At 46.4% G+C, this 23,990-nt stretch overlaps 1 protein-coding gene and 1 long non-coding RNA gene across 5 annotated transcripts in view; one reads left to right on the top strand and one right to left on the bottom strand.

Annotated features, from left to right (window-relative positions):
• LOC132391022 (uncharacterized) overlaps positions 1-23,990 on the top strand; it is a 33,902-nt gene that overhangs the window by 9,366 nt on the left and 546 nt on the right. Inside the window, exon 3 of one of the 2 annotated variants that reach the window (XR_009511057.1) lies at positions 22,323-23,990. This exon is cut by the window's right edge and continues 546 nt beyond it. This is a non-coding gene — a long non-coding RNA (uncharacterized LOC132391022). The other variant, XR_009511056.1, reaches the window with a different exon arrangement.
• Positions 60-23,990, bottom strand: part of LOC132391020 (olfactory receptor 52E2-like) — a 26,488-nt gene continuing 2,557 nt past the window's right edge. The window contains exons 1-2 of one of the 3 annotated variants that reach the window (XR_009511054.1): positions 20,325-22,002; positions 9,333-13,821 (exon numbers count right to left, since the gene is read on the bottom strand). Coding sequence is in view for 1 of the 3 variants with exons in the window: in XM_059963637.1 (XP_059819620.1) it covers positions 20,411-21,355 (945 nt within the window). In the remaining 2 variants the exon portion in view is untranslated. Of the gene's footprint in view, positions 4,113-9,332; positions 13,822-20,324; positions 22,003-23,990 lie in introns of those variants that run through there. The other 2 variants (XR_009511055.1, XM_059963637.1) reach the window with 2 other exon arrangements.

Here is a 23,990-nt window from a genome sequence, read left to right as displayed (position 1 = left end):
CATACCTGGAGAGGTGAGAACTGCTTGTTCTAGCCAATAACACCAATGCACCATCAATTTATAGGACATGTCACTCAGACCCTTGGGCTATACATATATATATATATATATTCATTTGGCCTTTTCATTTGGCTGTATTTGTGGCTATTCATGTAGGGTTAAATGATAATTAAACTTGAACTTCGACTTGAACAAGCAACAACAGCAGCAAAAGCATGCCCCATTTCTCCCGCTCATCCAGGTAAGCACACAGTTCTTTAGTGACTAGAGGACAGATCTCTTGTCTCCAATGGAAACAAACTCGGGCCTGCAGACACAGGGACCCAGTGGACTCACAGAGACTCGGCTACGGCCAACAGGTCTCCACTGCTGGACTTCTGCATCATCCCTGGGCTTTCATCCTCAGCATCAATACCAAGCACCAGGCCTTGAACTCTGGACTTAGTGATGGCAGGAACCCAAAAACCAAGCCTCGAATCCAAGACTCACTGATTTGCAAAACCAGGGGTTCATTGGAGCTCTTTCCTCCTGCCCGCACAGATTCCGAATCCAGAAACCCCAAAAACTCACTGCCCACTGTCCTGAGGAGGATGGTCTCTAACCTCAGACATCTATCTTTGCATGCAAAGCAGACACGCCACCCCCTCTGCCTACCTTCCTATCTCCCCCGATACAACATGTAACATTGGACATTCAGCTTCCAACTACAACCATCCTTCAGCCACGATTCAGTGACGGCCACAACATCATACCTGACAATCTGTAATCGTGCAACAAGATCATCCACCTTATTTCTTATACTCCATACATTTAGATACAACACCTTGAATACCGTATTTGCTGTCCTTTCTAAATCTGCATCCCTAATGATTTGACACTCAGCCTGTTGGCTGCAACAATGTCCCATCACCTGCCTGCCCTTCCTGACAGCCTGACTGCACGCTATCTTTACTTTTTTACCATCCGTCCTATCCCAAGTCCCTTCACTCCGTTTCCCACCCCCCTGCCAAATTAGTTTAAACCCTCCCCAACAGCTCTTAACAAACCTGCCTGCAAGAATATTGGCCCCCCCTCAAAAGTGCAACTGGTCACTTTTGAGTAAGTCATACCTCCCCCAGAAGAGATGCCAATGATCCAAGAGCCTGAAGCCCTGCCCCCTGCACCAGCTTCTCAGCCACGCATTTATCTTCCCTTTATCTGCCCTTTTCTACCCTCCCTGTTCCTAAACCCTAACCTGACCCTCTCTGTCCCCTGAACCCTCCCTGTGAACCTAAAAACAATTAAAAATTAAACTTAAACACAAGGGATTCTGCAGATGCTGGAAATCTAGAGCAATGTAAACAAAGTGCTGGAGGAACCCAGCAGGTCAGACAGCATCGATGGAGGGGAATAAACAGCCGAGACCCTTCCTCAAGACTGGAAAGGAAGGGGGAAGATGCTGCTAAAGTTTAAAAATGTTGACTGTTTATTCCCCTCATAAAGGCTGTCTGACATGCTGAGTTCCTCCAGCATTTTGTGTGTGTTGTTGAAGATTTAGGGTGGTGAATCTGTGAAAATCATTGCCACAGATAACTGTGGAGGTCAAGTTATTGAGTATATTTAAAGCAGAGTTTGATAGGTCCTTGATTTGTCAGGGCGTCAAAGGTTATTGTCTATTAATCAAGGGATATGGGGACAAGGCAGGAACCAGGTATTGATAGTAGATGATCAGCTATGATCTCAGAATGGCGGTGCAGGCTCGAAGGGCCGAATGGTCTACTTCTGCACCTATTGTCTATTGTCTATTGTTATGGGGAGAAGGTAGGAGAATGTTGTTGAGAGGGGTAATAAATCAGATGCTAGAATGGCGGAGCAGACTTGATGGGCTGAATGGCCTAATTCTGCTCCTATGTCTTATGGTCTTATCTCCAGCACCTGCTGATTATCCTGCATCAAAAATTTTACATTGTCGGTGGTGAAGCTGGAGTTGTAGTACTGATCCTGACCAATAGATGGTGGTGTTGGCTTACATTCTGTCTGACTGTTGCAAAAGTACATTTGTATAGCACCTAACACATCTTCAGACTATGCTGCGCCACTTCACCGCCGATGAAACATGGTAGCAACCAGGGAAAGATGGTGGAGAATTTTTGCATAGCTAGATTCGGTGTTGAACTGTTGTCTTCAACATGGTGGGCATGCTATGTTGGCACCGGAATGTGTGGTGACATTCCCCGGCTTCTCCCAGCATCCTCAGGCTGGTTTTGTTTATTTAGAGATACAGAGCAGAGTGGGGCCTTCTGTCCCATCGAGCCACACCACCTATTTAACCGTAGCCTAATCACAGGACAATTTACAATGACTGATTAACCAACTAACTGGTACGTCTTTGGACCTTGGAAGGAAACTCACACACACACACACACACACACACACACACACACACACACACACACACACACTGGAAGAATGTACAAACTCTTTACAGAGGATGCTGGGATTGAACTCCAAACTCCACTACCCCAAGCTGTAATAGCATCGTGCTGACCACTTTGTTGATTTTGTTGGTTGTTCACACAGATCATGCACGTAAGAGCCTGGTGCACATTAAGAATTTAAAATGCTGCAGGTTAGCAAGTTCCTTGTTGCCGCGGGATCTGAAGGAGCTGGACTTGGAGCGGGTCGTGTTGCTGCCCGCTCCAGAGAGGCATCCCAGTTGATGTGTGAAGGCAGTGTGCAGTGATTATCTTAGTCACTTTTCCTTTGGTCCCAAGGCCCTGTTAGACGTTGGTGGTATGGAAAGCTGCAGGTCCGTTTCACTGGTTTATTGGCGGACAGTGGCGGCAGGCAGCGGGGGAGCTGCGTGGCCCTGGTCGTAGCGAGGACTCATGTTACCTGTTTCATCTGTCCGGGGGAGAGGCGTTGGACTCGGTGCTGGAGATGTTTAGGTGGGGCATTCATACTGAGGGCATTGATGCTGTCCCCTGGTGTTCACTCGACTGAACTGTATTGTGCTTGACTGCCGACTGCTGCAACATTCATGAACTCAGGGACTAGTGCTTGGAGCCCTTCATCTACAATACGCCTGGTAAATGTTGTAAATCGGGGGGAGGGAGACCCCGGTGATCCACTCAGTGGTTTTTCCCATCCTGTGCAGAGTCTTGCAGCTTCCATGCGAAACAATGACATGTAGGTTAATCAGCCACTGTAAATTGAAACCACTGTGTGGGTGAGGGGTGGCCCAGCGGGGGAGCGGTTTGCTTATCACTTTACCGTGCTGGCCGTGGGATTGCCGTTCAGCTGCCAAAGCTGTCTGCAAGCTCTCCCCATGACCATGTGAGTTTCCTCCCGCGTTCCAAGGATGTAAGGGTTGGGGTTAGTGAGTTGTGCGTATGCTATGTTGGCACCGGAGGCTTGGGGACGCTTGGCCGGCTGCCCAGCACAACCCTTGTTGATTTATTTTGATGTAAACAATGGATTCCACTGTATGTCTTGATATATTTGTGACGTATAAAGCTAATCTTTATCTATGCATCTGAGGTGAATTGATGGGAATTTGGGGAGAATAAAAAGGGATCAGTACAGACTTGCTGGGCCGAAGGGCCTCTTTCTGTTCTGTGTGACTCTGGAGAAGGTCCAGAGGAGGTTCACGCGAGTCATTCCGTGAATGGAAAGGTTAACATAAGCGGAACATTTGATGCCTCTTGGCCTGAATTCGTTGGCGTTTAGCAGATTGAGGGGAGAATCTCTTTGAAATTTATCAAATGTTTAAAGGCTTATATAGAGTGGACACGGCGAGGATGTTTCCTGTGGCGGAGATTAGGGCCAGAGGGACATCCATTGAGAACGTTGATGAGGAGGAGTTTCTTTAGCCAGAGGGTGGTGAATTGATGGAATTCTTTGCCCCAGACAGCTGTGGAGGCCAAGTCACTGGATATATTTAAAGCAGAGGTTGATAGCCTTTTGATAAATAAAGGCATCAAAGTTACGGGGAGAAGGCAGGAGAATGTGGTGGAGATCAGCCAGGATGGAATGGTGGATCCGATGGGCTGAATGGCCTCATTCTGCTCCCATGTCTTATTCCAGTGTGTTAAAACCAGCAACAGATGTGATCTTCCAAAATGCCCACACTTCTGGAAAGATATAAATGGATTGAAAAACTACAAATATGCAACTATAAATTATTGATTTATTATTTCGGTGAAAAACCTAGTCTTGCATAACTTTCTCTTTTAAATTTGCGTAACAGATAGCATACAGAGAATAGAAAGTGTCTGTACGTCATCCATATTGATCATCTCATTACAACACTACGTAGAGGTACAACAGCATATCACCTATTGGTCAATATAACATCAATATACTGTTCCATGTAAACTTCAGAACTTAGGCCTCTGTACCTCCCTCTGCAACTGGATCCTTATCATGAGATCAGTTCATAATATCTCCTCCTCACTGACAATAGACACACATGCACCTCAAGGATGTACGTTTAGTCCACTGCTCCACTGTCTCTGCATGCACGACTGCACGGCTAGGCGCAGCTCAAATGCCACCGAAAGCATTGCCAATGACACAACTGTTGGTGGGATTTTGTATGTGACCAGGCGGCGTGCCGCAGTGAGAGAGATCAGCTGGTTGAGTGGTGTCACAGCAATGACCGTGCACACAACGTCCACTAGACCAAGGAATTGATTATGGACGTCAGAAAGGGTAAGTTGATGGAGCACAGGCCAATCCTCACGGTGGAAAGGGTGAGCTCCTGGGTGAGCTGCAGAGGATCTATCCTGAGCCAGGCACGTCGATGCAATTATGAAGAGGCACGACGGCGGTTACATTCCATCAGAATCTGAGGAAACCTGGTACGTCACCAAAGACTCTCACAAATTTCTACAACATGAACGGTGGGGAGCATTCTAACTGGTTGCATCACTGTCTGGAATGAGGGGCCTCTGCACAGGATCAGAAGAGGCTGCAGAAGGTAGTAGACCCAGCCAATTCGATCATGGCCTAACTCTCCCCACCAATGAGGGCTTCTTCAAGAGACAGTGCCTCCACAAGGTGGTATCCATCACTAAGGAACACACCGGGTTCCACTCCTGAACATAATCAAGTGGTCACTGAGTGCACATCAGTGATACAGAGCCTGATTTTGACTATGGTTCATCCACTTCCTCTGGTGCACATCCGTTGTTGTAGACAGACCTTCTCTGTGTGACGTCATATATTAACCAGCAATGGATTGATTTTCCAGGGTAGTCAGTTACGACATTGATTTTCTATAAAATCAAATTAGCTATATTAAGTCAAAGCCTTCCAACACTCTGTTATACACGTTTTAAGAATTACCTTGCTATGAATCTTTGTTTTAATCATTAGAATGTGGAACATCCACTGTGCAGTTTAATATAGACCATTACAGCACAATACAGGCCCTTCAGCCCACAATGTTGTGCCAGCCATGTAACCTACTCTTGAAACTGTTTAGGATTTCCCTAGCGCATTGCCCTCTATTGTTCTAAGCTCCATGTACCTATCTAACAGTCTCTTAAAAGACCCCATTGTATCTGCGTCTACCACCTTCACTGTCAGTGCATTCCACCCACCCACCATTTTTTGTATGAAAAAACTTTCCCTTGAAATCCCTTCTGTACCTACTTCCAAGCACCTTAAAACTTTGCCTCCTCATATCAGCCATTTCAGCCCTGGGAAAAAGCCTCTGACTATCCACACGATTAATGCTTCTCATCATCTTGTACACAACTATCAGGTCACCTCTTATCCCCCGTCGCTCCAAGGAAAAAAGGCCAGGTTCACTCAACCAATTCTCATAAGACACATTCTCCAATTGAGGCAAGGTCATTGTAAATCTCCTCTGCACTCCCTTTATAGTATCCACATCCTTCCTGTAGTGAGGTCAGAACTGAACAAGTGTGGTCTGACCTAGCTCTTATCTAGCTGTACCATTACCCCACGGTTCTTGAACTCAATCCCTCAGTCGATGAATGCCAACACACTATACACCTTCTTAACAACACTCTCAACCTGCAAAGTGATCCCAAGATCTCTCAAATCTTCCACACTGCCAAGAGACTTACCATTAATACTATATTCTGTCTTCATATTTGACCTACCAAAATAAACCACTTCACATTTACAAAATGCTGGTAGAACACAGCAGGCAGGCAGCATCTATAGGGAGAAGCGCTGTCGACGTTTCAGGCCGAGTCCCTTCATCAGGATCTCGGCCCGAAATGTCGACAGTGCTTCTCCCTATAGATGCTGCCTAGCCTGCTGTGTTCCACCAGCATTTTGTGTGTGTTGTTTGAATTTCCAGCATCTGCAGATTTCCTTGTGTTTGCACTTCACATTTCTCTGGGTTGAGCTCCATCCCCCACGTCTCAGCCCAGTTCTGCATCCTATCGATGTCCTGTTGTAACCTCTGACAGCCATCCACACTATCCATAACACCCCCAACCTCTGTGTCATCAGCAAACTTACTAACCCACCCTTCCACTTCCTCATCCAGGTCATTTATTAAAAAAATCACAAAGAGGAGGGGTCCCAGAACAGATCCCTGTGGAACACCGCTGGTCCCCATCCTCCATGCAGAATACGAACCATCTACAACCACCCTTTGCCTTCTGTGGCAAGCCAATTCTGGATCCACAAAGCAATGTCTCCTTGGATCCCATGCCTCCTTACTTCCTGAACAAGCCTTGCATGGAAAACCTTATCAAATGCTTTACTGAGATCCATACACACTACATCCACTGCTCTACCTTCATCTATGTGCTTGTTGTACTAAACCAACTAAATTAGTAATGAAATGGCTAACTAAACTAATTCCTTCTGCCTACACAATGTCTATTTTCCTCTCATTTTTGAGTGGCGGGGTGGAGATATATCTCTACGAAAGGAGATGTAAGGTGCCCCTTCCCTTCACTAGCCTGTTGGTCACCCTTGGGCAAGGTGTAACAGCTGTTTAGCCCCCCTCCCACACCCCTGATCAGGGTCATGTGAAGCCATGGGAGCAGGTGGTGGATGGTCGTACGAGCAGCTGGTACATATCACAAGTCCTGGTTATGTGACCACTGACGCCAGGCAGACCATCTCTGAAGGGTATTGATAATGGCTGGGGTCACCCGTCTTGTAAAGACACTACCCAGAAGAAGGCAATGGCAAACCACTTCTGTAGAAAAATTTCCCAACAATCATGGTCATAAGACCATGATCGCCCACGTCATTTGACATGGCACATAATGATGATGTCATACGACATGGCGTTTAGTGATGATGATGATAATCCTTCACATTCATTTGCCTATCTAAATGTCTCATAATGTATCTGAATCTACCACCACCCTGGCAGCACATTCCACTCTCTGGGTAAAAAACTTGCCCCTCACATCTCCTTTGAAATTACCCCCTCTCACCTTAAATGCATGCCCTCTGGTACTAGACATTTCAACCCTGGGAAAAAGATACTGTCTGTCTAATCTATCTATGCCTCTCATAATCTTATAAACTGCCATCAGATCTTCTCTCAGCCTCCAGCATTCCAGAGAAAATGACCCAAGTTTATCCAACACAAAGTGCACTGCAGATGCTGGGGTCAAATCAACATGTACAGACAAGCTGGATGAACTCAGCAGGTCGGGCAGCATCCATTGAAATGAACAGTCAAAGTTTCGGGCCGAGACCCTTCGTCAGGACACAAGTTTATCCAGCTTCTCGTTACAGCACGTGCCCTAGAATCCAGACAGCGTCCTGGTGAACCTCTTCCGTACCCTCTGCAAAGCCTCGACATCCTTCCTGTAGTGGGGCAACCAGAACCAGAACTGTATGCAATACTCCAGATGTGGCCCAGTTTTATAAAGTTGCAACATAACTTCCTGACTTTTAAATCAGTGCCTTGAGAAATAAAAGGCAGCATGCCATAAGGCATCTTCACCACCCTATCAACCTGCTAGCCACTTTCAGGGAGCTATGAACTTGTACCCCCAGATCCCTCCACTTATCAGCACTGTTACGGGTCTGGCTCATGGTCTGCTGATGAAGCTTCAAGTTTCAATGTGTTGTGCATTCAGAGGTGTTCTTCTGCACACCACTATTGTAACACGTGGTTATTTGAGTTACTGTCACCTTCCTGTCAGCTTGAAACAGTCAGGCCAAGCTCCTCTGACCTCTCTCATTAACAAGCTGTTTCTGCCCACAGAACTGCCACTCTCTGTAAACTCTAGGGACTGGTCTGCACAAAAATCCCAGGAGATCTGCAGTTTGTGACAGACCATGCCCTCTGGCACCAATCATCATTCAGCCCAGTCAAAGACATTTATTTCTTCTCTATTCTGATGTTTAGTCTGAACAACTAACCTCTTGACAATGTCTGCATGCTTTTCTGCATTGAGTTGCTGCCACATAATTGGCTGATTAGATATTTGCATCAACGAGCAGGTGTAGAGGTGTGACTAATAAAATGGCCGCCGATTGCAAAAACAGTACGGGGCCCTTCAGCCCACACTGTGCGGTCAACCTTTTAATCTACTCCGAGAACAGCTTCACCCTCCCCTCCCACAGAGCCCTCTATCTTTCTTCATCCAGGGGCCTATGTAAGAGCTTATTAAATGTCCCTCATGTATCTCTCTCCACTAGCAGCCCTGGAGTTGTGTTCATGCACCACCACTCTGTGTAAAAGACAACTATCTCTGATATCCTTCCTATACCTTCCTCCAAACATCTTAAAATGTTGTTCCTTCCGCCCTGGGAAAAAGTCTCTGACTGTCCACTCTATGCCTCTTATCATCTTGTACACCTCTGTCAAGTCACCTCTCATCTCCTTTGCTCCAAAGAGCTCACTCGGTCATTTTTATGGGAAGTTTGTTTGACGTACTGTCCATATTTATTCAGCTGAGTCTTTTGGGATTGATTTATCATTGTACATGAAACAGTGTGTTACGTGGGACCAGCAGAAATAGACGTGGGACGGAGTCAGGATATTATGGGAAAACAACAGAATTTATTAACGCTCGAGCAGAAACATGGAAAATTAAACAAGCGACTGACTTAAAACGAAGTTAACAGCGCTACGCATCTATAGCTCTCAAACGGTTAAACTTAGAAACAATTCTTAACAGAGTCTTACTGGAGCACAGTCTCGGAATGTCAGTTCGGGAAGTTTTCAGGGTTTCACGGGGGAGCTGATAGGACAGACTTTTAGTTTCGAAGTGTGGCAAAGTGACGATCTTGAAGACAGAGATTCAAAATCCAGCGAAGAAGGGAGTCTTGCAGAGCTACGCCGAAATGGCCATTGTACCTTCCGGAGGCGATTCGGCAGACACACGGTACCCCCCGAGCGCCGATCTCACCAAACCGCCACCGTACCTTTACAGAGTTCACGGTGTGGTCTGACAGGAGACGGCCCTGTTCCAGGACAGGTCGCCACACACCCGAGGCTTGGCTGGGGTCAGCAAAGTGGGTGCCAAAAACTCCACGTTCGGGTCAGGAAATGTCAGTCACCTCGGAGAGGCGCAGCGCCATCGATTACCCACCCACTCCCTTTCGGGCTCGATCGAAACTCGCACTCTTCCCTCTCACTAACCACTCACTCTCCACCAAAGCGGGTCGCCCCCAAAGTGTGTCCGGAGCAATCTGCGCGGCTCCTTTTATACTGTTGGGGGTAGGTCATCGCGTGACACTACAAGAAACTAAATCGCAGCCCCCCAGGAATTGAAACTGGGGTTCATAACAGGTGAAAAGCACAGGACAGGGACAGCTCCTTCACCCATGACACTGTGCGGAACTAAACTAGAAATCAAACCCAGCCGCAGTTATAGGAAGAGGTTGGCCGATATTCCTTGGAACGTGGGAGAATGAGGGATGACCTCATGGAAATGTGTAAGGCTATGAGAGTCATAGATATGGTTCAAAGATCAAAGTACACTTACTATGAAAGTATACTGCAGAGGCCTCTGTTGGTCCCAGGGTATTGCGGCCTAGCTGTCTACATGATACACAAGCCTGGGCAGTACGATATGGAGGGCAAGCTGTTGCCCACGCAGCAGGCACCCCCCTCCCCCCTCCATACACCCGATGAACCCAAAAGGAACGGCCGAGACCGATACAGTTTGGCACCACTGACATCACAGAAATTGCCAGACGGTGTTGAACTCCATGTAGGCCTGCCTGAGGGACTCCAGCTCCAGACTTTCCCCTCGGGATTTACTCCCGAAGCCTTCCCCGTGAGTGGGTAGGCAAGGCTGCGATGTTTGCGATCAGAATTTTCATAATCCTAGAAGAACTGCCAACCGCAGCTGACGAGTCTGACTGGGTTTAAGGGGCCCCTAACCCATCTTTGCCCCTTCTCCTGTCAGTAGAAACACTTCCACCAGGCTTAGTAGATAAGCCACACGTCAAGGCCAGGAGCTGGATTGGGAGCCATTGGGAGCTCGTCCCCAGTACCACCCTCAGCTATAACAGCCTTAAGGAACCAAACTCCACATACGTCACCATATACAACCCTGAGATTTATGTTCTTGCGGGCATATACACTAAATCCAAGAAACACAATAGAATCAATGAAAGAAATAAAAACACAAAATGCTGGCAGAACTCAGCAGGCCAGACAGCATCTATGGGAGAGGGTAGTGACGATGTTTCGGGCCAATTCGTCGTCACTACCTCCTCCCATAGATGCTGTCTGGCCTGCTGAGTTCTGCCAGCATTTTGTGTTTTTGTTATTATTTATTTCCAGCATCTGCAGATTCACTCATGTTGCCTTAGAATCAATGAAAGATTGCACCCAACAGGATGGACAATGTGCAAAAGACATCATGTGCATGCGAGCACAAAAAATAAAAAATAGCAATAATAAATAAAAAAAGGCAATAAATATTGAGAACATGAGATGAAGAGTCCTTGAACGTGAGTCAACAGCTCACTGACAGACCGAGTGAAGTTGAGTGTAGTAACCCCCTTTGGTTCGGGAGCCTGATGGTTGAGGGGTAATAACTGGGTGATGTGGATCCTGAGGCTCCTGATGGCAGCAGCGAGAAGCGAGCATGCCCTGGGTAGAGGGCATCCTTGATGATGGACGCTGCTTTCCTGCGACGGTGCTCTGTGTAGATGCACTCAGTGGTTGGGAGGCAGATGGAAGTCTTACCAGGGTAGCAGAGTCCAAAAGTAGGTTTAGGGTGAGAGGGGAAAGGTTTAGAAACGACCTGTGGGACAACGTTTTCACAGAGGGTGGTGATTATATGGAACAAGCTGTAGAGGAAGTGGTTGAGGCAGATACATTAGTTTTGTATAAGAAGCACTTGGACAGGTGCATTGAGGGTGAGGCTTGATAATAATATTGACTTTGTTAATAAGTTTTACTTTGAACTTTGGAGGTATATCGGCCAAACACAGGAGATTTGGACTGAGTGGGCACAGTGTTCGGCATGAACTGGTTGAGCCAAAGGGGCTGTATCTGTGCTGTGGGACCCTCTAAGTCTATGATTAGCTCAACACTCTTAGAAATGACACCATTCAGGGAATGTACATTGTATTGAATCAGAAATCAGGTTTACTATCGTTGGCATGTGACATGAAATTCGTTAACTTAGCTGCAGCGGTAGAATGCAATACATAATCTAGCAGAAAGAGAGAGAAAATAAAATAAAATAAAACATAATAATGAATAAACAAGAAAATCAATTAAGTATATCAAATAGATTTTTAAAAATGTGCAAAAACAGAAATACTATACATTAAAAAGGTGAGGTAGTGGCCAAAGCTTCAATGTCCATTTAGGAATCGGATGGCAGAGGGGAAGAAACTGTCCCTGAATTGCTGAGTGTGTGCCTTCAGGCTTCTGTACCTCCTACCTGATGGTAACAGTGAGAAAAGGGCATGCCCTGGGTGCTGGAGGTCCTTAATATTAGACGCTGCCTTTCTGAGACACCGCTCCCTAAAGATATCTTGGGTACTTTGTAGGCTAGTACCCAAGATGGAGCTGACTAGATTTACAACCTTCTGCAGCTTCTTTCAGTCCTGTGCAGTAGCCCCTCCATACCAGACAGTGATGCAGCTTGTCAGAATGCTTTCCATGGTACAACTATAGAAGTTTTTGAGTGTATTTGTTGACATTCCAAATCTCTTCAAACTCCTAATAAAGTATAGCCACTGTCTTGTTTTTTTTATAATTACACCAATGTATTGAGACCAGGTTAGATCCTCAGAGATCTTGACACCGAGGAACTTGAAGCTGCTCACTCTCTCCACTTCTGATCCCTCTATGAAGATTGGTATGTGTTCCTTCATCTTACCCTTCCTGAAGTCCACAACCAGCTCTTTCATCTTACTGACATTGAGTTGTTGCTGCGGCACCATTCCACTAGTTGGCGTATTTCACTCCTGTACGCCCTCTCGTCACCACCTGAGATTTTACCAACAATGGTTGTATCGTCAGCAAATTTGCAGATGGTATTTGAGCTATGCCTAGCCACACAGTCCTGTGTATATAGAGACTAGAGCAGTGGGCTAAGCACACACCCCTGAGGTGCACTGGTGTTGATCGTCAGCGAGGAGGATATTTTATCATCAATCCACACAAACTGTGGTCTTCCGGTTAGGAAGTCGAGGATCCAATTGCAGAGAGTGGTACAGAGATGCAAATTCTGCAGCTTTTCAATCAGGATTGTGGGAATGATGGTATCAAATGCTGAACTATAGTCGACGAACAGCATCCTGATGTAGGTGCTTGTGTTGTCCAGGTGGTCTAAAGCCGTGTGAAGAGCCATGGAGATTGCGTCTGCCGTTGACCTATTGTGATAACAGGCAAATTGCAGTGGGTCCAGGTCCTTGCTGAGGCAGGAGCTCAGTCTCGTCATAACCAACCTCTCTAAGCATGTCTGATGACAAAGGGTTGAGCAGGTTGGGTGGAATTGAGAAGAGAAGTGGGGATGTTCACAACTCAACGTAGCATAGATGGGCATTTGATGCTTAGCATGCAAATGGTGGGCTGAAGGGCCTCAATTGCCATTACAAAGAGGGGACATCAGAGCCTTTACTTTCTTGGAAGTTTATGCAGATTCGGTGTGTCATCTAAAACATTCAAGAAAACTTTAAAACCCCTCCCCACCATTGAGCCTGTCTACACGGAGTGATGCCGCAGGAAAGCAGCACCCATGATCAAGGACCCCGACAACCCAGACCATGCTCTCTTCTCATTGTTGCCACCAGGGAGAAGGTACAGGAGCCTCAGGATACACACCATCAGGTTCAGGAACAGTTATTACCCCTCAATTATCAGGCTCTTGAACTAGAGGGGATAGCTTCACTCAACTTCATTTGCCTCATCATTGACCTGCTCCCACAACCTATAGGCTCACTTTCAAGGACTCTTCATTTCATATTCTCAGCATTTATTTTTTATTTATTTAGATAGATAGGTAAATAGATAGATACTGTAATGATCCCAAAGGAAATTAGTGTCACAGCAGCATTACAAGTACACAGATATAAATATTAGAAGAGAAGTAGAAAGAATAAAAAATAAGTTACCAGAAACAGTCTAACAAGAGGAGACATCACTGTCCTGGCTATAGGGTTGACTCAATATAGAGCCCAATGGCCGAGGATAATAAAAAACCTCATATAGGACTCTTTGGAGCAGTGCATTTGTCTTAGTCTATGACTAAAAGTGCTCCTCTGTTCAGCCAAGGTGGCATGCAGAGAGTGAGAAACATTGACTTTTTGTACTTGCACAGTTTGTTGTCTTTTGCACACTGGCTGTTTGTCAATCCTGCTGAGTCTGGTCTTCCACTGATTCTATTGTGTTTCTTGGATTACTGCGTATGCCTGCAAGAAAATGAATATCGAGGTTGTATAAAGAAACATAGAAAACCTACACGGCACAGGGTCTTTGGCCTACAAAGCTGTGCCAAACATGTCCCTACCTGAGAAATTACCTAGGTTTACCCATAACCCTCTATTTTTCTGAGCTCCATGTACCTGTCCAGGAATCTCTTAAAAGACCCTATCGTTTCTGCCTCCACCACCGTCACCGGCAGCCCATTCTACACACTCACCACTCTCTGAGTGAAAAGCTTACCCCTGACATCCCCTCTGTACCTACTTCCAAGCTAAAACTGTGCCCTCTCATGTTAGCCATTTCAGCCCTGGGAAAAAGCCTCTGACTATCCACATGATCAATGCCTCTCATCATCTTATACACCTCTATCAGGTCACCTCTCATCCTCCATCGCTCCAAGGAAAAAAGGCCGAGTTCACTCAACCTATTCTCATAAGGCATGCTCCCCAATCCAGGCAACATCTCCTCTGCACCCTTCTTATGGTTTCCACATCCTTCCTGTAGTGAGGCGACCAGAACTGAGCACAGTACTCCAAGTGGGGTCTGACTAGGGTCCTATATAGCTGCAACATCACCTCTTGGCTCCGAAACTCAATCCCATGATTGATGAAGGCCAATGCACCATATGCTTTTTAAACCACAGAGTCAACCTGTGCAGCAATTTTGAGAGTCCGATTGACTCGGGCCCCAAGATCCCTCTGATCCTCCATACTGCCAAGAGTCTTACAATTAATACCATATTCTGTTATCATATTTGACCTACCAAAATGAACCACTTCGTACTTATCTGGGTTGAACTCCATCTGCCACTTCTCAGCCCAGTTTTGCATCCTATCAATGTCCCACTGTAACCTCTGACAGCCCTCCACACTATCCACAACACCTCCAACCTTTGTGTCATCAGCAAACTTACTAACCCATCCCTCCAATTCCTCATCCAGGTCATTTATAAAAATCATGAAGAGTAAGGGTCCCAGAACAGATCCCTAAGGCACTCCACTGGTGACTGACCTCCATGCAGAATATGACCCGTCTACAACCACTCTTTGCCTTCTGTGGGCAAGCCAGTTCTAGATCCCCTTGGATCCCATGCCTCCTTACTTTCTCAATAAGCTTTGCATAGGTTACCAATTCAAATGCCTTGCTGAAATCCATATACACTACATCTACTACTTTACCTTCATCAATGTGTTTAGTCACATCTTCAAAAAATTCAAACAGGCTTGTAAGGCACAATCTGCCTTTCACAAAGCCATGCTGACTATTTCTAATCATATTATGCCTCTCCAAATGTTCATAAATCTTGCTTCTCAGGATCTTCTCCATCAACTTACCAATCATTGAAGTAAGACCCACTGGTCTATAATTACCTGGGCTAACTCTGCTCCCTTTCTTGAATAATGGAACAACATCTGCAACCTTCCAATCCTCTGGAACTTCTCCTGTCCCCATTGATGATGCAAAGATTATCGCCAGATGCTCAGCAATCTCCTCCCTCACCTCCCACAGTAGCCTGGGGCACATCTTGTCTGGTCCCAGAGACTTAACCAACTTGATGCTTTCCAAAAGCTCCAGCACATCCTCTTTCTTAATATCTATATTCTCAAGCTTTTTAGTCCACTGTAAGTCATCCCTACAATCGCCAATATCCTTTTCCATATTGAATACTGTAGCAAAGTACTCATTAAGTACCTCTGCTCTCTCCTCTGGTTCCATGCACACTTTTCCACTGTCACATTGATTGGTTCTGTTCTCTCAAATCTTATGCTCTTGCTCTTCACATACTTGTAGAATGCCTGGTGTTTTCCTTAATCCTGTCTGCCAAGGCCTTCTCATGGCCCCTTCTGGCTCTCCCAATTTCTTTCTTAAGCTCATTCCTGCTAGCCTTATAATCTTCTAGATCTCTATCATTACCTAGTTTTTTGAACCCTTCCGTAAGCTCTTCTTTTCTCCTTGATTAGATTTATAACAGCCTTTGTACACTACGGTTCTAGTACCCTACCATCCTTTCTCTGTCTCAATGGAACATACCTAGGCAGAACACCACGCAAATATCCCTTGAACATTTGCCACATTTCTGCCGTACATTTCCCTGAGAACATCTGTTCCCAATTTATGCTTCTAAGTTCCTGCTTGATAGCTTCATACTTCCCATTACTCCAATTAAGCACTTTCCTAACTTGTCTGTTCCTATCCCTCTCCAATGCTATGGTAAAGGAGATACAATTGTGATCACTATCTCCAAAATGTTCTCTCACCGAGAGACCTGACACCTGACCAGATTCATTTCCCAATACCAGATCAAGTACGGCCTCTCCTCTTGTAGGCTTATCTACATACTGTGTCAAGCAACCTTCCTGAACACACCTAACAAACTCCACCTCATCTAAACCCCTCGTTCTAAGGACATGCCAATCAATATATGGGAAGGTAAAATCTCTCACCACAATAACCTGTGCAGAATCTGCCTCCCTATCTGCTCCTCGATGTCCCTGTTGCTATTGGGTGGTCTATATAAAACACCCAGTAGAGTTATTGACCCCCTCCTGTTCCTAACGTCCACCCATGCATGTAGACAACCTCTCCATGTCTTCCTCCTTTTCTGCAGTCGTGACACTATCTCTGATCAACAGTGCCACACCCCCACCTCTTTTGCCTCCCTCCCTGTCCTTTATGAAACATCTACAGCCTGGCACTCTAAGTAACCATTCCTGCCCCTGAGCCATCCAAGTCTCTATAATGGCCACATCATCATATCTCCAAGTACTGATCCATGCTCTAAGCTCATCCACTTTGTTCATAATACTCCTTGCATTAAAATAGACTCATCTCAAACCATCAGTTTGAGTGCATCCCTTCTCTATCACCTGCCTATCCTCCCTCTTGCACTGTCTCCAAGCCTTCTCAGTTTGTGAGCAAATCGCCTCTTCCTCCGTCTCTTCAGTTTGGTTCCCAACCCCCAAGCAATCCTAGTTTAAACTCTCCCCAATAGTAAACCTCCCCGCCAGGATTTTGGTCCCCCTGGGATTCAAGTGCAACCTGTCCTATTTGTACAGATCACTCCTGCCCTAAAAGAGGTCTCAATGATCCAGAAATCTGAATCCCTGCCCCCTGCTCCAATCCCTCAGCCACGCATTTATCCTCCACCTCATTCTATTCCTATTCTCACTGTCACATGGCACAGGCAGTAATCCTGAAATCACTACCTTTGTGGTCCTGCTTCTCAACTTCCTTCCTAAGTCCCTGTAGTCTGCTTTCAGGACCTCCTCCCTTTTCCTGCCTCTGTCATTGGTACCAATATGTACCACGACCTCTGGCTGTTCTCCTTCCCAGTTCAGGATATCGTGGACATCCCAGACCCTGGCACCTGGGAGGCAAACTACCATCGGAGTTTCTTTCCTGCGTCCACAGAATCGCCTGTCTGGACCCCTGACTATAGCCTTCCCCATCACTGCTGCCATCCTCTTTCTTTCCTCACCCTTTTGAGCTACAGGATCGGACTCTGTGTCGGAGGCACGGCCACCGTTGCTTCCCCCAGGTAGGCTGTCACCCCCCCCCCCCCAACAGTACTCAAACAGGAGTACTTATTGTCAAGGGGGACAGCCACGGGGGTACTCTCTAGCATCTGACTCCTGCCCTTCCGTCTCCTGACTGTTACCCACTTATCGGTCTTCCCAGACCCTGGTGTGCCCACCTGCCTGTAACTCCTCTCTATCACCTCCCCACTCTCCCTGACCAGACGAAGGTCATCGAGCTGCAGCTCCAGTTCCCTAACACGGTCCCTAAGGAGCTGCAGCTCGACACACCTGGCACAGGTGTGGCCGCCCAGGAGTCTGAGAGTCTCCTGGACCTCCCATATCTGCCACCGAGCACAGAACACTGGCCTCACACACATTCTTCTTGTCTGTATTCTACACAGATAACCTATCTGGCCTCAACTTGTTATTGACGAAGCCCAGTTGAGCCAAAGCCTTCCTACTCTGTCTCCCTCTACTCCGTCGCCCGCTCCTCTGATGCCCGTTCTGTAAAGCTGTCTCCTTTTAAACTCTTCTCACTGGCTGACGTCCCTGCGCTTGCGCGGTCGTGCCCCGATCAAACCGCTGAAGAAATAATTCATGGTGACACATATGTACTTTGATAATAAATTTACTTTGAACTTTAAACATTAACACATTTCTATAGATGCATTGTACGGAGAATCCTGACTGGTTGTGTCACGTCCTGGAATGGGAACACCAATGTCCAAGAATGGAAAAACATGGAGATCAGTCCAGCAGAGGCTAAGCCCTCCCCACATTGACCGCTTTTATGAGGACTGCAGCTGCAAGAAAGGAGCATCCATCATCAAGGGCCCCATCACCTAGGCCATGCTCTCTTCCTGCTGCTGCCAACAGGAAGGAGCTACAGGGAATTTAGAACCCACACTACCATGTTCAGGATCAATTCTTACCCCCCAACCATCAGGCTCTTGCAGAGTCTTCACTCTTCACTCTTCCCAACTCTGAACTGATTCACAACCAATGGACTCACTTTCGGGGGCTCTACAACACATGTTCTAAATATTGTTTACTTATTGACTATTATGATGATGATGATGATGATGATGATTATTATTATTATTATTCCTGTTTGTACAGTTTGTCTTTTGCACATTGGTTGTTTGTCAGTCTTTGTGTGTAGTTTTTCATTAATTCTATTGTATTTCTTGTTCAAATGTGCATCACTGCAAGAAAGTGAATCTCGGTGTTGTATTTAGTGATACACATACAAGTACTTTGACAATAAATTTATTTTGAAGTTTGAAATTGGGCTGTTTCTCTGATTCTAAAATGAGCTTGTGGTGATAGTGGAAGTACAAGGGTAAGGTAAAGACACAGAAAATGTTGGAGGAATTCAGGTCAGGCAATATCCAGGGAGAGGAATAAACAGTCGACATTTCAACCCAAGATTCTTTGTCAGAGATCTTCATCTGTACTGACGAAGCATCTCAGCCCAAAACATTGACTGTTCATTCCTCTCCATAGATGCTGCCTGACGTGCTGAGTTCCTCCAGTATTTTGTGTGTGTTGTGCTGGATTTCAAGTATCTGCAGAATCTCTTGTGTTTGGGATTAAAGGGAAATTGGGGAATGTACACACGGAAAAGAGAAAGGACTTGAAATTAGGTGGCACTTTTCCCTGCATCGCGAGTGCTTCATGGTCCATCAGGACAGTCGTGAGGGATATGTCACAAAATACTTCCATGAATTTCTGCAGATATACTGTGGAGCGCATTCTAACTGGTTGCATCACCCTCTGGTATGGAGGGGCCACTGCACAGGGTTGGAAAAAGCTGCAGAAAGTTGTCAACTCCCCAACATCAAGGACATCTTCAAAGGGTGAAGCCTCAAAAAGGTTATGCATCATTAAGGACTCCCATAACCCAGGAGTCGCTCTCTTCTCATCACTACCATCACCCAGGAGACGCCCTCCTCATCACTACCATCACCCAGGAGACGTCCTCCTCATCACTACCATCACCCAGGAGACGCCCTCCTCATCACTACCATCACCCAGGAGACGTCCTCCTCATCACTACCATCACCCAGGAGACGCCCTCCTCATCACTACCATCACCCAGGAGAAGCCCTCCTCATCACTACCATCACCCAGGAGACGCCCTCCTCATCACTACCATCACCCAGGAGACGTCCTCCTCATCACTACCATCACCCAGGAGAAGCCCTCCTCATCACTACCATCACCCAGGAGACGCCCTCCTCATCATTACCATCACCCAGGAGACGTCCTCCTCATCACTACCATCACCCAGGAGACGCCCTCCTCATCACTACCATCACCCAGGAGACGTCCTCCTCATCACTACCATCACCCAGGAGACGCCCTCCTCATCACTACCATCACCCAGGAGAAGCCCTCCTCATCACTACCATCACCCAGGAGACGCCCTCCTCATCACTACCATCACCCAGGAGACGTCCTCCTCATCACTACCATCACCCAGGAGACGCCCTCCTCATCACTACCATCACCCAGGAGAAGCCCTCCTCATCACTACCATCACCCAGGAGACGCCCTCCTCATCACTACCATCACCCAGGAGACGTCCTCCTCATCACTACCATCACCCAGGAGACGCCCTCCTCATCACTACCATCACCCAGGAGACGCCCTCCTCATCACTACCATCACCCAGGAGACGCCCTCCTCATCACTACCATCAAGGTGCAGGAGCCTGAAGGCCCACACTCAGTGACTGAGGAGCAGTTTCTTTCCCTCTGTCATCAGATTTCTGAATGGACATTGAACCCATCAACACTACCTCACTATTTTTTTCTGTTTTCTTTTATTTAACCTCTTTTTGCACTTCTTATTTAATTTTAATAAGTTATATATACTTGTAATTGTAATTTATTCTTCATTTTAATGCATTGCATTGTACTGCTGCTACAAAACAGCGAATTTCACAATATATGCTAATGACATTAAACCTGATTCTGAAGGGTCAACGGCCTGTTTCCCTTCAGGGGTGCTGCCTTTCCTTCAGCTCTTCCACTGATTTGTGTGTGTGCGTCGCTCAGGGTCCGTCCGCCACCCTCCTCTTGCCCATTAGCTTCAGGAAGGTGTTCCTGATCTCCTTTGTCCTCACCCCGTAGATGATCGGGTTGAAGATGGGCTGGAAGATGACAAAGGTGACTGCCACCACAAAGTGGAGCTCATCAGTGAACAGGCTCGGTACCAGGTACATGACGAACTCGAAGAGGGCGCTGGTGTAGAACAGCGTCAGGACGCAGATGTGAGTAGTGCAGGTGTTGAGGGCCTTGCTGCGCGCCTCACCTTGGCCGCTCTTGGACGCCTCCCGGTAGATCTTGAAGTAGGAGTAGCCGATGAGTGAGCTGTCAGGCAGCGTGATGAGGAACGATAAGGGGTACGTGATGGCGTCGCTTGCTGTCACCCCGCGGCAGGCCAGCTTGGACAGGGAGCCATAGTTGCAGTAGCAGTTCCGGATGTAGTTGGAGGTGCAGTACGTGGCTTGAGTCAGCAGGACGGCGACTGCAATGAAGCAGGATGCTCGGAGAATGACGATCACCCCCACCACCAGGAGAATCCGGCTCAGTGTCAGCTTGTGGTAGTGGAACGGGTGACAGATGGCCACGTAGCGGTCGAATGCCATGGCCACCAGCAGGGTAGACTCGCTCAGTGCCGTGCAGTAGACGAAGAACATCTGGGTGGCGCAGGCCTCCAGGGAGATGGCCTTGGACCGGGAGAAGTACATGGCCAGGAGCTTGGGGATGGTCACGTTACTGAGAACAATATCGATGGCAGCTAGGAGGCAGAGCAGATAGTACATGAGGCTGTGCATCTTGGGCTCTGACTTGACCAGATATATGATTGTGAGGTTGGCAATCAGAATAACAATGTAAACCAACAGAAAGACGATGAAGATGATCAGCTCGTACCCATCACCACTGGGGACTCCTTGCAGGATGAACACAACATGGCTCCTGTTACTGTGGTTCATGGTTGCCAAGGAGAATCTGGAATTGAGAATTAAGTTGAGTTTATTTTTCCAAATCACCATTCCTTCTATGGATTCCGTCTACCCTTTTGTTGTTTACAGATCAGACAGGGCATCAATGGTTATTACAAGAAGGCAGGTGTATGGGGTTGAGTGGGATCTGGGATCAGCCGTGGAATGGTGGAGCAGACTCAATGGGCTGCATGGCCTAATTCTACTCCTATGTCTTATGGTCTTCTCAATGCCTCATATCAAAGGACAACAAAGATTTTGCTTCCTGAATATTTTTGGGTGTACCTTATGGATTTTGGGCTGCTGATCATGAAAATCACCTTGAAATGTCTCTATCATGTGCCATTTTTTTTTAAATAGCCAATATTTTTTATTTCAATTCATAATTCAAGTCAGAAGAATTGATGCCAAGATTAAGGAAGACATTTTTATTGATCCACAAATTAAATAGGTAACCAATGACAAGCATTTCAAAGAATTTCTAGTGGAACTGAAAAACTCACGTGGAAGGTATTCAAAGATGTTGAGAATTTTCTTGGCAACTACAGAGCACCAAACTATGTGTGGCTTGTTGCCAATGTGCTTCAAGCATACAAAACCATGAAGTGCAACAGTTACTAAAGATTCATGTTCTGCATTCCCATTTAGATTTCTCCCCGCCAGTCTGGGCTCTGTCGGTGACGAGCACGGTGAAAGGTTTCACCAGGACATTGCGGTCATGGAGAAATGCCATCAGGGCTACTGGAATCTATCAGTGCTGTCTGATTATTGTTGGTCACCTAAGCAAGAAGCCACGGACACTGAGTACAAATGAAAACTTCAGTTTAGTGGAATGATTGCAAAGCATCAGCACTGTTGTGGAATTAAACAAATTATATTCAATAAAAGCTGATTTCTTATTTCTCCAAATTCCTATGAGATACAAGTAGTCTGAAATTATATTTGTGTTTGGCTTCAGGTAGTCTATCATACGCACAATAAATGTCTGAAGAACCAACACATTGAAAAGAGTTGTCCAGTTGTAAGACCAAGGAACTGATTGTGGTCTGAAGTCGAGGGAACACACGCCAACCGTCATCGAGGGATTGGCATTGGAAAGGGTGTCAACATTCCTTGGCGTCAACATCTCCGTGGATCTATTCTGGGCCCAACATATGGGTGCAATTACAAATGAGCCATGCCAGCATTAGAATTTTGAGGAGATTTACTACATCATCAAAGACTCGGAAGTTTCTATGGATGTACCACGGAGCGCATTCTTATCGGTTGCGTCACCGTCTGGTACGGACGGGCCACCGCACAGGATCAGAAAAAGCTAAAGTAAGTTGTAAATCAGCCATCTCCATTATGAGCACTGGCCTCCCCAGCATCCAGGACATCTGAAAAAGGCCATGCCTCGGAAAGGCTGCATCCATTGTTAAGGACCCCCATCACTCAGGACATGTCCCCCTCTCATTGCTACCATCAGGGAGGAGGTACAGGAGCCTGAAGGCACACACACAAACATTTTAGAAACAGCTTCTTCCCCCTTTTGCCTTCAGACTTCCAAGTTGTCAATGAATCCATGCACACTATCTCAGTATTTTGTTCTGTTTTTGCACTAATTTATTTTTTAATGTTTCTTATTGTAGCTTATAATTTATTGTAAAGTTTTATGCATTGCCCTGTAATGCTGCTATAAAACAACACATTTCACCACACATGCCAGTGAAAGTAAACCTCATTCTGATTCTGAATGTGATAGTGAAATTAACAGACTGAACTATCCAGGAATAAATCATGTTTCACTGGGTCTAGGAAGCAAAGTAGTGGTGGAACCAGCTGGAGTGTAAGCAGCTTGTGGATAGACACGCAAATATGAAGGGAATGGAGGGAGATGGCTGATGCACATGACAAACTGAACAGTTTTGGTCTCCTTATCTAAGAAGAGATGTACTGGCATTAGAGAGGGTCCAGAGGAGGTTCACAAGGATGATCCTAGGAATGAAAGGGTTAACATATGAGGAGCATTTGATGGATCTGAGCCTGGACTCGCTGGAGTTTTGAAGAATGAGGGAGGATCTCCTTGAAGGACTGAATGTTGAAAGGCCTAAACAGAGTGGTTGTGGAGAGGATGTTTCTTATAATGTGAGAGTTTAGGACCAGAGGGCACAGCCCCAGCATTGAGGGACTTCCATTCAGGACAGAGATGAAGAGCAATTACTTTAGGCAGAGAATCTGTGGAATTCATTACCACAGGCAGCTGTGGAGGCCAAGTCACTGGGTACATTCAAAGCAGAGGTTGAGAGGTTCTTGATTTGTGAGGGTTAAAATGTTATGGTGAGAAGGCAGCAGAATGGGGTTGAAAGGGAACATAAATAAGTCATGATGGAATGGCAGAGCAGGCTCGATGGGCTGAATGGCCTAATCCTGCTCCTGTGTCTTATTTAGTATAAATTGGTCCAAGAAGGACCACTACCTGCCTCAATGACCCAGAGTCAGGGCTTTAGGCTTTAGCTCTTGGTAGGGTCGCCCATGTCAAACAGGTCAAAGGGTGGAGTCCAGACAAAGAGCGGTCCACCAGTCCTCCAGGTCCGGGGGTTCCGCTCAGAGCCAACAACCCTGACCCCTTAAACAAAATTGTTAG

The sequence above is a fragment of the Hypanus sabinus genome, chromosome 3, assembly GCF_030144855.1.
Source record: "Hypanus sabinus isolate sHypSab1 chromosome 3, sHypSab1.hap1, whole genome shotgun sequence".
Taxonomy (NCBI): domain Eukaryota; kingdom Metazoa; phylum Chordata; class Chondrichthyes; order Myliobatiformes; family Dasyatidae; genus Hypanus; species Hypanus sabinus.
The sequence above is the reverse complement of the archived record's forward strand: the minus strand, read 5'-3'. Positions and strand labels throughout refer to the sequence as shown.